Source organism: Apodemus sylvaticus, chromosome 8, assembly GCF_947179515.1.
Source record: "Apodemus sylvaticus chromosome 8, mApoSyl1.1, whole genome shotgun sequence".
NCBI lineage: Eukaryota > Metazoa > Chordata > Mammalia > Rodentia > Muridae > Apodemus > Apodemus sylvaticus.
Window position 1 is genome coordinate 90,282,240 of NC_067479.1, and position 18,289 is coordinate 90,300,528.

The window sequence follows — 18,289 nt, forward strand, 5'->3', positions numbered from 1 at the left end:
ATTTTTTATTATGAAAGAATGTTGTTTTAGAAAACAGAATTTAGGTGGTAGGCTGAAATGCTAAATCATTCTGACCATTTGGCTTGTTCATTTAATGTTCCCAAGTTAAACTACATTTTCATGAAGCAGTGTGTGGAGAGTAGTCCTATAGTACCCATCCAGCCACAGTGGCTGGACCACATGTTAATGCTGATACCTGAGCACCTAAAGGAAGGGAAAAACCGAGAAGAACTTCTTGGAAGTCTCATCCATGAGGTCTCAATGGACTTTGAAAAAAGCATGAAGAGATATTTGGGTAAGTAACATCTGGCCTACACCAAGCTTCTTCTACCGCTGCCCCACGCACACATCTGTAATGCCAGCCCCATGCATACATCTGTAACACCAGCACTTGAGAGCTGAATGGGGGGGGGGATAAAGAGTTCAGGGTCACTTTCAGCTGCACAGTGAGTTTGAGACCAGCCCAGGCTATATGAGATCTTGTCTCAAAAAAGCAAAACAACCTCGGTGGTGGAGGCACACCGAATTTGGAAAGCAGAAGTGGGCAGATATATCAGAGTTCAAGGCCAGCTTGGTCTAAACAGTGAGTTCCAGAACAGCCAAAGCTACACAGAGAAACCCTGTTTAGAAAATACAAAAAGCAAAACAAACAAACAGAAACCGAAATAAGACAAAATAGTAGAAGTAAGTTGAATATTGAACATTATATATTTTAAATGCATGTGTTTCTTCAATATACTTTCTACCTACACCTTTGTTTTTGACACTCCAATCTAAAGACTTTGTAATTTAAGGGTACTTTTTGTATTTATCAGCTAATATTTATTGCTATTTATTTCTCATTTTGTCTCTATTGTTTTAGCTATACCATTTTTATAATTCTCAGAAAACATTAATGTATTTTAGTCTTTGCAATTTTTATTGTTGCAAATTAGAATATTGTTGTTGTTGCTTGTAAGACAGAGTATCACTTTGCAGCCATACTATATGCTTCAAAATACTGTATGCATTAAATTAACTAAACAAAATTAAACATTTTAAGGTGAACCAGTTAACATGTATCACTTCATGCATGTGCTGAAAGTGTTAAAAAGTGCTAATAAGTATTTGTAAACAATGTGTTATTTTTCGCTGTCTTCACACTATTGTACAATAGTTCTCCTCAACATATTCCTCCTAGCTAGCTGAAATTCTCTAACCTTTCACCAACATTTCCTCAACTCCCATTTTCCCCAATCCCTGATAGATATTTTAGAATGAATTTCTTAAAAGGTCATGCCCATGATCTTTGAACATATAAAATGCAAAGGGATTAGACTTAAGGAGTCTTCCTATATCGGAATTCACCTTCAAAAGAAGGCCAAAGTAATGCTAAGAGCTTGATTTTGTGCAAGAAAGGGAGTTTTTCCTTGTACTTATTTCAATATACAGTAAACTCTACCTTACAATATCAAGTTAGATATTTAGATTTAAAATACTAATTTATTTAGAGAATAGATCTTACAAGGATTTTCAGAAAATATTAACATATATGTGTATTTTAGTACAGAGTGTTCTTGTGAAACCTCCAGTTAAATGGCTTGAAGATGAAGGGGGCCCTTTGCCTGAATCTCCTGAGTGAGTAAATTGTTTTTAAAAATGGTATAACATCTAGCTTTGGATACAATTTAAAAATGAACTGATCTTACATTCAAGTCTACAATCATGAAGCTCAAAGATATTTTCTTTTTTTTTATTAAATATTTTTATTTTCTATATTTGTTTGCATTCCAAATGATTTCCCCTTTCCCAGATCCCCCCTCCCCATATGTCCCATAAACCTTCTTCTCTCCATCCATTCTCCAATCACCTCCCTCCTTTTTCTCTGTCCTTATATTCCCCTCCAAAGCTAGGTCAATCCTTTCCAGGATCAGAACCCTCTCCATACTTCTTCATGGGAGTCATTTGTTATGCGATTTGTGCCTTGGGTATTTAGGGCTTCTGGGTTAATTAATATCCACTTATCAGAGATTGCATTCCATGTGTATTCTTTTGTGACTGGGTTACCTCACTTAGGATGATATTTTCCAGATCAAACCATTTGCCTAAAGATTTTGTGAATTCATTGTTTCTAATTGCTGAGTAGTATTCCATTGTGTAAATATACCACATTTTCTGTATCCATTCCTCCTTTGAGGGACATCTGGGTTCTTTCCAGCTTCTGGCTATTATAAATAAGGCTGATATGAACATAATGGAGCATGTGTCTTTATTGCATGCCAGGGAATCCTTTGGGTATATGCCCAGGAGAGGTATAGCAGGGTCCTCCAGAAGTGTCATGTCCAGTTTTCTGAGGAACTGCCAGACTGATTTCCAAAGTGGTTGTACCATCTTACAGCCCCACCAGCAGTGGAGGAGTGTTCCTCTTTCTCCACATCCTCGCCAACACCTGCTGTCTCCTGAGTTTTTGACCTTAGCCATTCTGACTAGTGTATGGTGAAATCTCAGGGTTGTTTTGATTTGCATTTCCCTAATGACTAATGATGTTGAGCACTTCTTAAGTGCCTCTCGGCCATTCAAATTTCTTCAGGTGAAAATTCTTTGTTTAGATCTGTACCCCATTTTTTAATAGGGTTATTTGGTTCCCTGGGGTCTAACTTCTTGAGTTCTTTGTATATATTGGATATTAGCCCTCTATCATATGTAGGGTTGGTGAATATCCTTTCCCAATTTGATGGTTGCCATTTTGTCCTTTTAACAGTGTCCTTTGCCTTACAGAAACTTTGTAATTTTATGAGGTCCCATTTGTCAATTCTTTTTTTTTCTTTTTCTTTTTTTTAATTCCATATAATTTATTTACATTTCAAATGATTTCCCCTTTTCTAGCCCCCCACTCCCCGATAGTCCCGTAAGCCCCCTTCTCTTCCCCTGTCCTCCCTCCCACCCCTTCCCACTTCTCCGTTCTGGTTTTGCCGAATACTGTTTCACTGAGTCTTTCCAGAGCCAGGGGCCACTCCTCCTTTCTTCTTGTATCTCATTTGATGTGTGGATTATGTTTTGGGTATTCCAGTTTTCTAGATTAATAACCACTTATTAGTGAGTGCATACCATGATTCACCTTTTGAGTCTGGGTTACCTCACTTAGTATGATGTTCTCTAGCTCCATCCATTTGCCTAAGAATTTCATGAATTCATTGTTTCTAATGGCTGAATAATACTCCATTGTGTAGATATACCACATTTTTTGCATCCACTCTTCTGTTGAGGGATACCTGGGTTCTTTCCAGCATCTGGCAATTATAAATAGGGCTGCTATGAACATAGTAGAGCATGTATCCTTATTACATGGTGGGGAATCCTCTGGATATATGCCCAGGAGTGGTATAGCAGGATCTTCTGGAAGTGAGGTGCCCAGTTTTCGGAGGAACCGCCAGACTGATTTCCAGAGTGGTTGTACCAATTTGCAACCCCACCAGCAGTGGAGGAGTGTTCCTCTTTCTCCACACCCTCTCCAACACCTGCTGTCTCCTGAATTTTTAATCTTAGCCATTCTGACTGGTGTAAGATGAAATCTTAGGGTTGTTTTGATTTGCATTTCCCTAATGACTAATGAAATTGAGCATTTTTTAAGATGCTTCTCTGCCATCTGAAGTTCTTCAGGTGAGAATTCTTTGTTTAACTCTGTACCCCATTTTTTAATAGGGTTGTTCGGTTTTCTGGAGTCTAAGTTCTTGAGTTCTTTATATATATTGGATATTAGCCCTCTATCTGATGTAGGATTGGTGAAGATCTTTTCCCAATTTGTTGGTTGCCGATCTGTCCTCTTGATGGTGTCCTTTGCCTTACAGAAACTCTGTAACCTTATGAGGTCCCACTTGTCAATTCTTGCTCTTAGAGCATACGCTATTGGTGTTCTGTTCAGAAACTTTCTCCCTGTACCGATGTCCTCAAGGGTCTTCCCCAGTTTCTTTTCTATTAGCTTCAGAGTGTCTGGCTTTATGTGGAGGTCCTTGATCCATTTGGATTTGAGCTTAGTACAAGGAGACAAGGATGGATCAATTCGCATTCTTCTGCATGCTGACCTCCAGTTGAACCAGCACCATTTGTTGAAAAGGCTATCTTTTTTCCATTGGATGTTTTCAGGCTCTTTGTCGAGGATCAAGTGGCCATAGGTGTGTGGGTTCATTTCTGGATCTTCAATCCTGTTCCATTGATTCTCCTGCCTGTCACTGTACCAATACCATGCAGTTTTTAACACTATTGCTCTGTAGTATTGCTTGAGGTCAGGGATAGCATAAGATATTGGTGTTCTGTTCAGGAACTTTTCCCCTGTGCCCATGTCCTCAAGGGTATTCCCCAGTTTCTTTTCTATTAGTTTCAGTGTGTCTGGTTTTACATGGAGGTCCTTGATCCACTTGGAGTGAAGTTTAGTACATGGAGATAAGAATGGATCAATTCGCAGTCTTCTGCATGCTGACCTCCAATTGAACCAGCACCATTTGTTGAAAAGGCTATCTTTTTTCCACTGGATGTTTTCAGCTCCTTTGTCGAAGATCAAGTGACCATAGGTGTGTGTATTCATTTCTGGATCTTCAATTCTATTCCATTGGTCCACTTGTCTGTCACTGTGCCAATACCATGCAGTATTAAACACTATTGCTCTGTAGTATTGCTTGAAGTCAGGGATACTGATTCCCTCAGAATTTCTTTTGTTGTTGAGAGTAGTTTTAGCTACCCTGGGTTTTTTGTTATTCCAGATGAATTTGAGAATTGCTTTTTCTAACTCTGTGAAGAACTGAGTTGGGATTTTGATGGGGATTGCATTGAATCTGTGTATTGCTTTTGGTAAGATGGCCATTTTAACTATGTTAATCCTGCCAATCCACGAGCACGACAGATTTTTCCATTTTCTGAGGTCTTCTTCGATTTCCTTCTTCAGAGACCTGAAGTTCTTGTCGTATAGATCTTTCACTTGTTTGGTTAGAGTCACACCAAGATACTTTATATTGTTTGTGGCTATTGTGAAGGGTGTCATTTCCCTAACTTCTTTCTCAGCCTGCTTATCCTTTGCGTATAGGAAGGCAACTGATTTGCTTGAGTTGATTTTATAACCAGCCACTTTGCTGAAGTTGTTTATCAGCTATAGGAGTTCTCTGGTGGAGGTTTTCGGGTCACTTAAGTAGACTATCATGTCATCTGCAAATAGTGATAATTTGACTTCTTCCTTTCCGATTTGTATCCCTTTGACCTCCTTATGTTGTCTAATTGCTCTAGCTAGAACTTCAAGTACTATATTGAAAAGATATGGAGAGAGAGGACAGCCTTGTCTAGTCCCTGATTTTAGTGGGATTGCTTCAAGTTTCTCTCCATTTAGTTTGATGTTGGCTACCGGTTTGCTGTATATTGCTTTAACGATGTTCAGGTATGGGCCTTCAATTCCTGTTCTTTCCAAGACTTTTAGCATGAGAGGATGCTGAATTTTGTCAAATGCTTTTTCTGCATCTAATGAGATGATCATATGGTTTTTTTTCTTTGAGTTTGTTTATGTAGTGGATAGCATTGATGGATTTCCTTATATTGAACCATCCCTGCATCCCTGGGATGAAGCCTACTTGATCATGGTGGATGATCGTTTTGATGTGTTCTTGGATTCCGTTGGCAAGAATTTTATTAAGTATTTTTGCATCAATATTCATAAGGGAAATTGGCCTGAAGTTCTCTTTCTTTGTTGAATCTTTGTGTGGTTTTGGTATCAGCGTAATTGTGGCTTCATAGAACGAGTTGGGTAGAGTTCCTTCTGTTTCTATTTTTGTGGAATAGTTTGAAGAGTATTGGTGTTAGGTCTTCTATGAAGGTCTGATAGAATTCTGCACTGAAGCCATCTGGTCCCATGCTTTTTTTGGTTGGGAGACTTTCTATGACCCTTTTTTATTTCTTCAGGTGTTATGGGACTGTTTAGTTGATCTATTTGATCCTGATTTAGTTTTGTTGTCGGATATCTGTCTAGGAAACTGTCCATTTCCTCCAGATCCTCCAGTTGTGTTGAGTATAGGCTTTTGTAGTAGGATCTAATGATTTTTTTGAATTTCCTCAGCTTCTGTTGTTATATCTCCCTTTTCATTGCTAATTTTGTTAATTGGGATACTGTCTCTGTGCCCTTTGGTTAGTCTGGCTAAGGGTTTATATATCTTGTTGATTTTCTCAAAGAACCAGCTCCTGGTTTTCTTGATTCTTTGTATGGTTCTCTTTGTTTCTACTTGATTGATTTCGGCCCTGAGTTTGATGATTTCCTGCCTTCTACTCCTCCTGGGAGAAATAGCTTCTTTTTGTTCCAGGGCTTTCAGGTGTGTCATTAAGCTGTTAGTGTATGTTCTCTCCATTTTCTTTTTGGAGGCACTCAGGGCTATGAGTTTTCCTCTTAGCACTGCTTTCATTGTGTCCCATAGATTTGGGTTGTGTCTTCATTTTCATTAAGTTCTAAAAAGTCTTTAATTTCTTTCTTTATTTCTTCCTTGACCAAGGTATCATTGAGTAGAATATTGTTCAGTTTCCACATGTATGTGGGTTTTCTGTTGTTTTTGTTGCTATTGAAGACCACTTTTACTCCATAGTGATCTGATAGGAGGCATGGGATTAGTTCGATCTTCTTATATTTGTTGAGGTCTGTCTTGTGACCAATTATATGGTCGATATTGGAGAAGGTACCATGAGGTGCTGAGAAAAAGGTATATTCTTTTGCTTTAGGATAAAATGTTCTATATATATATATCTGTTAAATCTAATTGGTCTAAAGCTTCAATTAGTTTCACTGTGTCCCTGTTCAGTTTCTGTTTTCCTGATCGGTCCGTTGAGGAATATGCAGTGTTGAAGTCATCCACAATCATTGTGTTAGGTGCAATGTGTGAGGGTGCCCTTGCATTCGGAGCATAGATGTTCAGGATTGAGAGTTCTTCTTGTTGTATTTTTCCTTTGACCAGCAAGAAGTGTCCCTCAGAGTCTCTTTTGATGACTTTGGGTTGAAAGTCAATTTTATCTGATATTAGAATGGCTACTCCACCGTGTTTCCTGAGACCATTTGCATGTAAAATTGTCTTCCAGCCTTTTAATCTAAGGTAGTGTTTTTCTTTGACACTGAGGTGTGTTTCCTGTATGTAGCAAAATGTAGGGTCCTGTTTACGTATCCAGTCAGTTAGTCTATGTCTTTTTATTGGGGCATTGAGCCCATTGATGTTAAGAGATATAAAGGAATAGTGATTATTACTTCCTGTCATTTTTTATGTTATTTTTAAAATTTGATTGGTTATCTTCTTTTGGGTTTGATGAAAGAAGGTTACTATCTTGCTTTCTCCAGGGTGAAGTTTCCCTCCTCGTATTGGTTTTTTCCTCCTATTATCCTTTGTAGGGCTAGGTTTGTGGATAGATATTGGGTAAACTTGGTTTTGTCATGGAATATCTTAGTTTCTCCATCTATGGTGATTGAGAGTTTTGCTGGGTATAGTAGTTTTGTCTGGCATTTGTGTTCTCTTAGAGTCTGCATGAGATCTGCCCAGGATCTTCTAGCTTTCATAGTCTCAGGTGAGAAGTCTGGTGTGATTCTGATAGGTCTTCCTTTATATGTTACTTGGCCTTTTTCTCTTACTGCCTTTAATATTCTTTCTTTGTTTAGTACATTTGGGGTTTTGATTATTATGTGACAGGAGGTATTTCTGTTCTGGTCCAGTCTGTTTGGAGTTCTGTAGGCTTCTTGTATATTCATGGGCATCTCTCTCTTTAGGTTAGGGAAGTTTTCTTCCATAATTTTATTGAAGATATTTGCTGGCCCTTTAAGTTGTAAATCTTCACTCTCATCTATGCCTATAATCCTTAGGTTTGGTCTTCTCATTGTGTCCTGGATTTCCTGGATGTTTGGGGTTACAAGATTTTTGCATTTTGCATTTTCTTTTAACTGTTGAGTCCATGGTTTCTATGGTATCTTCAGCATCTGAGATTCTTTCTTCTATCTCTTGCATTCTGTTGTTGATATTTGCATCTCTGTCCCCTGATTTCTTTCCAAGGTTTTCTATCTCCAAAGTTGTCTCCCTTTGAGTTTTCTTAGTTGTTTCTACTTCTGATTTTAGATCCTGGATGGTTTTGCTTAGCTCCTTCACTTTCTTGTTTGTGTTTTCCTGTAATTCTTTAAGAGAATTTTGTGTTTCCTCTTTCATGACCTCAGCCTGTTGACCAAAGTTCTCCTGTATTTCTTTAAGTGATTTTTGCGTTTCCTCCTTATTGACTTTTGTATTCTCCTGAATTTCTTTCAATGATTTTTGTGTTTCCCTTGTAAGGGCTTCTAACTTTTGATCCATTTTCTCCTGAATTTCTTTAAGTATGTCCTTCATGTGTTCCTGTACCAGCATCATGACCAGTGATTTTAAATCCAAATCTTGTTTTTCTGGTGTGATGGGGTATCCAGGACATGCTGTTAAAGGAGAATTGGGTTCAGATGTTGCCATGTTGCCTTGATCTCTGTTAGTGACGTTCCTCCATTTGCCTTTTGCCATCTAGTTCTCACTGGTGTTAGTTGGTTTTGTTGTCAATTCTGGACTCACCAGTGCAAGCTGCCTCTTCCCAACTGGCCTCTGGTGCACAGCTGACCTCCTGCACTACCTGGAGACAGGGTGCCGTGGCCCAGGCTGTTCAGATCTCAAAGCAGACACCTGAAGGCTCCTGCCGGGGCCTCCTGGACTCACCAGAGCACACTGACTCCTCCCAGCCAGCCTCCCGGGCACCCCTCTGGCTTCTTGCAGGGCCTGGAGATGTGGTGTTGTAGCCCAGGTTGTTCTGGATCCCGAAGCGGAAATCTGAAGGCTCCTGCCAGAGGCCTCAGGACTGGAACCTAAGCTCTGTGGGGCCGACCCACCAGAGCAAGCTCTGTGCTCCCAGTCTGCCTCCGGGTGCACACCAGGCCTCTTGCACTTCCTGGAGACCAAGTGCTGTGGCCCAGGCTGTTCAGATACCAAAGCAGACACCTGAAGGCTCGCGCTGGGAGCCTGCTGGACTCACCAGAGCACACTGACTCCTCCCAGCCGGCCTCCTGGGTGCCCCTCTGGCCTCTTGCAGGGCCTGGAGATGTGGTATTGTAGTCCAGGCTGTTCTGGATCCCGAAGCAGAAATCTGAAGGCTCCTGCCAGAGGCCTCAGGACTGGAACCTAAGCTCTGTGGTGCCGACCCACCGGAGCAAGCTATGTCCTCCCCAAAGATATTTTCTTTAAAAACCTCCAAAGATAGCTGGGCGGTGGTGGCACACGTCTGTAATCCCAGCACTCTGGGAGGCAGAGGCAGGCAGATTTCTGAGTTTGAGTCCAGCCTGGTCTACAGAGTGAGTTCCAAGACAGCAAGGGCTATACAGAGAAACCCTGTCTCAAAAAAACAAATCCAAAAAAAAAAAAAAAAAGTCCAAAGATATTCTCCACATTAATCATCTAGTTTTACTCACATCAGGGGGAGAAACTGTATGAAATTACTTTTATGTAATCTAATGTATGTCATAAAATAACTTATACCTTAATCCTGGGGCTCAGAATGTGGAGGCAGGAGAATCAGGAGTTAAAGCCAACCTCGGCTATGTAGTGACTTAGATTAAACTTGATCTAATAAGAATAATAAACCAAGAAGCAAATCTGACTTGTCCCTGAGTAATCTTTGATATATGCTGGACCTAAAACCAGCATATATCAACAGTTTAGGTTCCATACACCTAAACTGTTCTTATTTTTATATCTTGGATATTTTTATATCTTGGATCTAGAGCAAAGTAGAAGTTAACAGAATATGCAAGCCACGAGTCTGTTTCAGCCACAAATTATCTCTCTCCTCTGAAGATAATGTGCAGTTTCAAAATTGAGTGTTTTTACTCAAAAGACTTCCATTCCTGACAATAATTCCTTATTCCAAATCCTCAGTTTTTCACTGTAGCCTTAATTTCTCAAGACAGGTGGTATGTTATTTCAATCATGGTTAATGTGGTACTTTGCTTTTTCAGAGGACTAGATTATTCCAATCCTTGGCATTCTAACTTTGTGCAAGCAAGAAGTCAAATATTAGCTAATTTGCACATTGTTCATCCGACTATGAAGACATTACTGGAGCTTGGTTATACAACATTTGCTAAAATAATTCTGCTGGACTTAACAGGAATTAGGTAAAATTTTATATATATTAGTTAAAACTTAAAAGTTGAATGACTGTCATATTTTATTATATAATTTTAAAACTGATTTATACATCTCTAAGCCTTTCTTTATATTTTAGAACTTTAAAATTATATCTTATCTGATTCAACAACTGTATATCTAGACCAGTTTGTTATTTGTCTGAATTATTTTCTTTTGTTCATCAATAGAGCTAGAGGCCCAATTGATTGTGAAGCGCTGAGGAATGATCTATCCATTCAAGCTAGAAAATCAGAAGAGAAGATAATGAACACATGGTATCCGAAGGTTATAAATCTTTTTACTAAGAAGGAGGCACTAGAAGGCATTAAGCCTGAAAAATTGGATTCCTTTTACAACTGTGTTTCCATACTTATGTCAAATCAGGTATATATGTGCTATATCTGTATCTTGAATACTTAAAATTCAATACTTTAAATAAAATCCATTTAAGCACAGTGCTAAGCAATTTTTAAAAAGTAAGTTATGGAAGGTCAGGGAAGTGGCTCAGTAGGCCAAACAGCTGGGCACACAGCCACCCAGGGTCTGTTTCTAGAATCCATGTAAAAAGCAGAATGAATGCAGCAGCATGCATCTGTGATCCTACAGCAAGATGATGAGGGGAGATAAGGGAGCTAGCTGCTCAGAAGCTTACATAGTCAGGGCCACAACAGAAAGGAGAGAGGCCCTGCCTCTGCAAGGTGAAGGACAAGAACTGACTCCCAAAATGCTGACCTCTGACCTTCACAGGAGTACCATGTCACATACATATACCATGTCAAGAACACACCCATCTTCCTATACATATTACACATACAATTGTTTATTTATTTAATGTGTATTGGTGTTTTGCCTGCATGTGTGTAGGTGTTGGATCCTGGAGTTACAAGCAGTCGTGAACTGCCATATGGGTGCTGGGAATTGAACCTGGGTCCTCTGGAAGAGCAGCCAGTCTCTAGTTTTACTGCAGTGTGTTAACAAAAAGACTAGCCTAGTAAATATATTTTTTATTAAATTCTAAGATGATTATTCTTCATTGAATTCTCATGAAAGGGTTATTTCAAGATGTTTTTTTTTTTATCATCTTTAGTTGAAGAACATAAAGAGAATATTAATCTTGTCCAATTGCTTTATGGACCCCTTAAATATCTACTACTTTAGACATATAACTCTAAACAACTAGTTTTGAATGAAAACATTCCTTTTCATTGAAGAGTTCTAGAAGTTCACCTGTTCTACCTTGCTTCTTTAGGAGGGCACACTACGTAATTGGTAGCTATATCCAACACAGTAATGAGCATTCACAGTTTCCTTTCCTCCTACCTCTACTCTCCTGAGGACTATGGTTATTTGGTAGGAAAAAATGAAGCGTGTTTGGAAGATTGTTCAGATTCATGCATGTCTTCTGGGCTAACTATCCAACAGTTGATTCTAAGTAAGAATGCATTTTTCATACTTTTTTTTAAAAAGATTTATTTATTATATGTAAGTACACTGTAGCTGTCTTCAGACATACCAGAAGAGGGCATCAGATCTCATTATGGATGGTTGTGAGCCACCATGTGGTTGCTGGGATTTGAACTCAGGACCTTCAGAAGAGCAGTCAGAGCTCTTAACCACTGAGCCATCTTTCCAGTCCCCCCACTTTTCATACTTAGAAACATTATGCATATTTCTAAGTTACCATAGTTCTGCCCTTGCATGTAGAAGGGTAGAGCGCTGGAGACCTGGCTCTCCAGAAGGAAAAGTACTGAGTTTTTCTGTTTACTGATTTCTGCAGTATAAACATTTTCATCATGTGGAATGCAAGTTTCTCAAAGTTTAACAACTCCGCAACATTGTGATTATTTGACAATTGGACCTTCTGACTGTAGGCGCTGTCTTTAGGATCAGGCCACTGTCTATTCTTGCCTCCATCTGTGATTCTTTCTAATCCCCAGTTTTCTCAATATTGTTTGGTCTTTTGAAATGTTTTATGTGCCAGGCATAAACTTACTAATAAATGTGGAAATTCTGCACAGCCATTTTTAGAGTGCTGATATTCTAGTCCAAAAATTTGGTTTGCAAATATTGTTCTATTGACTGTTTATTTTTATTTGGTTTGGTTATTTTCAAGACAAGGTTTCTCTGCATAGCTCTGTCTGTCCCAGAACTCAGTCTGTAAACCAGGCAGGCCTACACACAGAGATCCATCTGCTTCTGTTCCCAGAGTGCTTGGATTAAAGGCATGTGCCACCACTGCCTGGCTTTCTATTTATTGTTTAGACATTTATTAAAAATGATTATGACTCCAGGAGTATCCAAGTTTATAGAGTTCATGTAATTATACACAATAATTCATTTTAGATAAAGATAGAATTTATACTTTCTGAAATAATGGTAATTTTTATTATCATATAGCTAAAGGATCTCTTATGGAGAACTGTAGAAGAATTCGTAACACTCTTTGATTCAAAATATGTAACCAGGCTTCCAATATTTAAGATGGAATTGACATTTGACGATGATAAAATGGAATTTTATCCCACCTTTCAAGATTTGGAAGATGTTGTCTTGGGTTTGATAGAACGAATATCTGAAACTCTACAGGTATTACATCTTTCTTAACCTCTGTGTCCTTATATTGCTGTATTTCAGTATTTGAATTGAATGACACCATACTCTGTATAAACATAAAACATTATGGCTTTGTATTCCCCTCCAGTTATTTTAAGTTATAAAATGGGTTTTATTTCTTTGAAAACATGTTAATTGGAGATGTTTTTCTTCTTTTGACCTTTTTCTACTGTTCTGAACTAATGCTTTTGTGTGTGTCTTCTTAGTACTAAGTTGTGAATGTCTTAAAAAAAAATCTAAGGCATGGTGGTATATGCTTTAAATTTCAGCACTTGGGATGCAGAAGCAGGCAGATCTGTGAGGCCAGCTTGGTCTACAAAGAGAGTTCCAGGACAACTAGGGATACAGAGAGAAACTCTGTCTCAAAAACAAACAAATAAAAACAAAACAATATTTGAGTCATATTTCTTATTTCTAATGCATTTTAGTATTGCTACACCTTGATATAGTTGATAAATACTTGTAAAATGATAGAAAACTAACTAAGCTTAAGGTGGTTTGTGCTTTTTGTGGTGGCTGTTTTGTTTTTGAGTTTTTACATTTTGAAACATGGTGTCATATGATCAGTGGATCAGCTGGGACAGAAGGACTCCTGCCACCATTTGCACCAGGGAGCAGCGCATCTCCAGAGCCTCTGTACACAGACCTTGACAAAAGAGAGTTGGTCTCCCAGGAGTAAGAACACAGGCTTATAGGCCCACCGAGGAACAAGCTACAGCCAGAGACAGCAAGACCAACTAGCACCAGAGATAACCACATGGCCAAAGGCAAGCACAAGAACCCTACCAACAGAAACCAAGGCTACTTGGCAACATCAGAACCCAGTTCTCCCACCACAGCAAGTCTCGGATACCCCAACACACTAGAAAAGTAAGAGTTGGATTTAAAATCGTATCTCATGATACTGATAGAGGGCTTCAAGAAGGACTTAAATAACTCCCTTAAACACCCAGGAAATCCAGGACACAATTAGGACACCAAACCTAAGGATTATAGGTATAGATGAGAATGAAGATTTACAACTTAAAGGGCCAGCAAATATCTTCAACAAAATTATGGAAGAAAACTTCCTTAACCTAAAGAGAGAGATGCCCATGAATATACAAGAAGCCTACAGAACTCCAAACAGATTGGACCAGAATGGAAATACCTCCCATCACATAATAATCAAAACCCCAAATGTACTAAACAAAGAATATTAAGAGCAGTAAGAGAAAAAGGCCAAGTAACATATAAAGGAAGACCGATTAGAATTACACCAGACTTCTCACCAGAGACCATGAAAGCTAGAAGATCCTGGGCTGATCTCATGCAGACTCTAAGAGAACACAAATGCCAGCCAAGACTACTATACCCAGCAAAAGTCTCAATCACCATAGATAGCTAAACCAAGATATTCCATGATAAAATCAAATTTACACAATATCATTCCACAAACCCAGCCCTACAAAGGATAATAGGTGGAAAACACCAATACAAGAAGGGAAGCTGGACCCTGGAAAAAAACAAGATAGTAAACTTCTTTCATCAAGTCCAAAAGAAGATAAGCACTCAAATATAAAAATAACATCAAAAATAACAGGAAGTAATAATCACTATTCCTTAATATCTCTTAACATCAATGGACTCAATTCCCCAATAAAAAGACATAGGCTAGTAGACTGGATACATAAACAGGATCCTACCTTTTGCTGCTTATAAGAAACACACCTCAGGGCCAAAGACAAGCACTACCTCAGAGTAAAAGGCTGGAAAACAATTTTACAAGCAAATGGTCTTAGGAAAGAAGCCGGAGTAGCCATTCTAATATCAGATAAAATTGACTTTCAACCCAAATTTATGGGACACAATGAAAGTAGTGCTAAGAGGAAAACTCATAGCCCTGAGTGCCTCCAAAAAGAAAATGGAGAGAACATACACTAACAGCTTAATGACACACCTGAAAGCCCTGGAACAAAAAGAAGCTATTTCACTCAGGAGGAGTAGAAGGCAGGAAATCATCAAACTCAGGACTGAAATCAATCAAGTAGAAACAAAGAGAACCATACAAAGAATCAAGAAAACCAGGAGCTGGTTCTTTGAGAAAATCAACAAGATAGCTAAACACTTAGCCAGACTAACCAAAGGGCACAGAGACAGTATCCCAATTAACAAAATTAGCAATGAAAAGGGAGATATAACAACAGAACCAGAGGAAATTCAAAAAATCATCAGATCCTACTACAAAAGTCTATATGCAACACAACTGGAAAATCTGGAGGAAATGGACAATTTCCTAGACAGATTCCAAATACCAAAATTAAATCAGGATCAAATAGATCAACTAAACAGTCCCATAATCCCTAAAGAAATAAAAGGGGTCATAGAAAGCCTCCCAACCAATAAAAGCACAGGACCAGATGGTTTCAGTGCAGAAGTCTATCAGACCTTCAAAGAAGACCTAACACCAATACTCCTTAAATTATTACACAAAATAGAAACAGAAGGAACACTACCCAAGTCGTTCTATGAAGCCACCATTACACTGATACCAAAGCCACACAAAGATCCAACAAAGAAAGAGAACTATAGGCCAATATCCCTTATGAATATCAATGCAAAAATAATAAAATTCTTGCCAATCGAATCCAAGAACACATCAAAACGACCATTCACCATGATCAAGTAGGCTTCATCCCAGAGATGCAGGGATGTTTCAATGCGATCCACTACATAAACAAAATCAAAGAAAAAAACCACATGGTTATTTCATTGGATGCTAAAAAAGCATTTGACAAAATTCAGCATCCTTTCATGCTAAAAGTCTTGGAAAGAACAGGAATTCAAGGCCCATGCCTAAACATCGTATAAGCAATATACAGCAAACCAGTAGCCAACATCAAGCTAAATGGAGAGAAACTTGAAGCAATCCTACTAAAATCAGGGACTAGACAAAGCTGCCCCCTCTCTCCATATCTTTTTAATATAGTACTTGAAGTTCTAGCTAGAGCAATTAGACAACATAAGGAGGTCAAAGGGATACAAATTGGAAAGGAAGAACTCACACTATCACTATTTGCAGATGATATGATAGTATACTTAAGCGACCCAAAACACTCCACCAGAGAACTTCTACAGCTGATAAACAACTTTAGCAAAGTGGCTGGTTATAAAATCAACTCAAGCAAGTCAGTAGCCTTCCTATATGCAAAGGATAAGCAGGCTGAGAAGGAAATTAGGGAAGTGACAACCTTCACAATAGCCACAAACAATATAAAGTATCTTGGTGTGACTCTAACCAAACAAGTGAAATATCTGTATGAGAAGAACTTCAGGTCTCTGAAGAAGGAAATCGAAGAAGACCTCAGAAAATGGAAAAATCTTCCATGCTCATGGATTGGCAGGATTAATAGAGTAAAAATGGCCATCTTACCAAAAGCAATCTACAGATTCAATGAAATTCCCATCAAAATCCCAACTCAGTTCTTCATAGAGTTAGAAAAAGCAATTTTCAAATTCATCTGGAATAACAAAAAACCCAGGATAGCTAAAACTATTCTTAACAGTAAAAGAACTTCTGGGGGAATCAGTATCCTGGACCTCAACCAGTACTACAGAGCAATAGTGTTAAAAACTGCATAGTACTGGTACAGTGACAGACAGGTAGATCAATGGAATAGGATTGAAGATCCAGAAATGAATCCACACACCTATGGTCACTTAATCTTTGACAAAGGAGCTGAAACCATCCAGTGGAAAAAAGATAGCCCTTTCAACAAATGGTGTTTGCTCAACTGGAGGTCAGCTAGCAGAAGAATACAAATTGATTCATTCTTATCTCCTTGTACTAAACTCAACTCCAAGTGGATCAAGGACCTCCACGTAAAACCAAACACACTGAAACTAATAGAAAAGAAACTGTCGAAGGCCCTTGAGGACATGGGCACAGGGGAAAAGTTCCTGAACAGAACACCAATAGCTTATGCTCTAAGATCAAGAATTGACAAATGGGACCTCATAAAATTACAAAGTTTTTGTAAGACAAAGGACACTGTCAAGCGGACAAAATGGCAACCAACAAATTGGGAAAGGATCTTCACCAACCCTAAATCTGACAGAGGGCTAATATCCAATATATACAAAGAACTCAAGAAGTTAGACTCCCAGAGCCAAATAACCCTATCAAAAAATGGGGTACAGATCTAAACAAAGAATTTTCACCTGAAGAACTTCGAATGGCTGAGAAGCACCTTAAAAAATGTTCAACATCATTAGTCATTAGGGAAATGCAAATCAAAACAACCCTGAGATTTCACCTTACACCTGTCAGAATGGTTAAGATTAAAAACTCAGGAGACAGTAGGTGTTGGCGAGAATGTGGAGAAAGAGGAACACTCCTCCACTGCTGGTGGGAATGGAAGTTGGTACAACCACTCTGGAAATCAGTCTGGCTGTCCCTCAGAAAACTGGGCATAACACTTCCAGAGGACCCTGCAATACCACTTCTGGGCATATACCCAGAGGATTCCCCGGCATGCAATAAGGACACATGCTCCACTATGTTCATAGAAGCCCTATTTATAATAGCCAGAAGCTGGAAAGAACCCAGATGTCCCTCAGTGGAGGAATGGATACAGAAGATGTGGTATATTTCCACAATGGAATACTACTCAGCAATTGAAAACAATGAATTTATGAAATTACTACATAAACAAACTCAAAGAAAAAAAACCACAGTAGGCTTCATCCCAGGGATGCGGGGATGGTTCAAGATAAGGCAATCTATCAATGCAATCCACTATATAAACAAACTCAAAGAATTCATGAAATTCTTAGGCAAATGGTTGGATCTGGAAAATATCATCCTAAGTGAGGTAACCCAATCACAAAAGAACACACATGGAATACAGTCACGGATAAGTGGATATTAGATTGGAAACTCTGAATATCCAATTCACATATCAAATGACTCTCAAGAAGGAGGAGAGGTCCCTGGTCCTGAAAATGCTTGTTCCAGCATTATAGGGGATTACCAGGACAGAGAAATAGGAGAGGGGGTTGATAGGAGAATGGGCGGAGGGAAGAGGGCTTAGGGAACTTATGGGGAGGGGGGAACCGGGAAAGGGAAAATAATTTTGAATGTAAACAAAGAATATTGAAAATAAAAAATTATAAATAAAAAATTACAGGAGAACATCAGTCAACAGGTAAAAGCCCTTAAAGAGGAAACACAAAAATCCCTTAAAGAAATACAGGAGATCATGGGTCAACAGGCAGAAGCCCTTAAAGAGAAAACACAAAAATCCCTTAAAGAGTTACAGGAAAACACAATCAAGTGAAGTAAGTGAACAAAACTATCCAGGATCTAAAAGTGGAAATAGAAACAATAAAGAAATCACAAAGTGAGACATCTCTGGTGATAGAAAACCCTGGAAAGAATTCAGGAGTCATAGATTCAAGCATCAAGAACAGAATACAAGAGATAGAAGAAAGAATCTCAGGTGCTGAAGATCCTATAAAAAACA

General features: G+C 38.7%; 1 protein-coding gene across 1 annotated transcript in view; it reads left to right on the forward strand.

The window, feature by feature from the left end:
- Positions 1-18,289, forward strand: part of Dnah12 (dynein axonemal heavy chain 12) — a 192,550-nt gene that overhangs the window by 24,125 nt on the left and 150,136 nt on the right. The window contains exons 5-9 of the mRNA XM_052189938.1: positions 106-295; positions 1,545-1,617; positions 10,001-10,159; positions 10,361-10,556; positions 12,570-12,758. Coding sequence (XP_052045898.1) covers positions 106-295; positions 1,545-1,617; positions 10,001-10,159; positions 10,361-10,556; positions 12,570-12,758 — 807 coding nt within the window. The remainder of the gene's footprint in view (positions 1-105; positions 296-1,544; positions 1,618-10,000; positions 10,160-10,360; positions 10,557-12,569; positions 12,759-18,289) is intronic.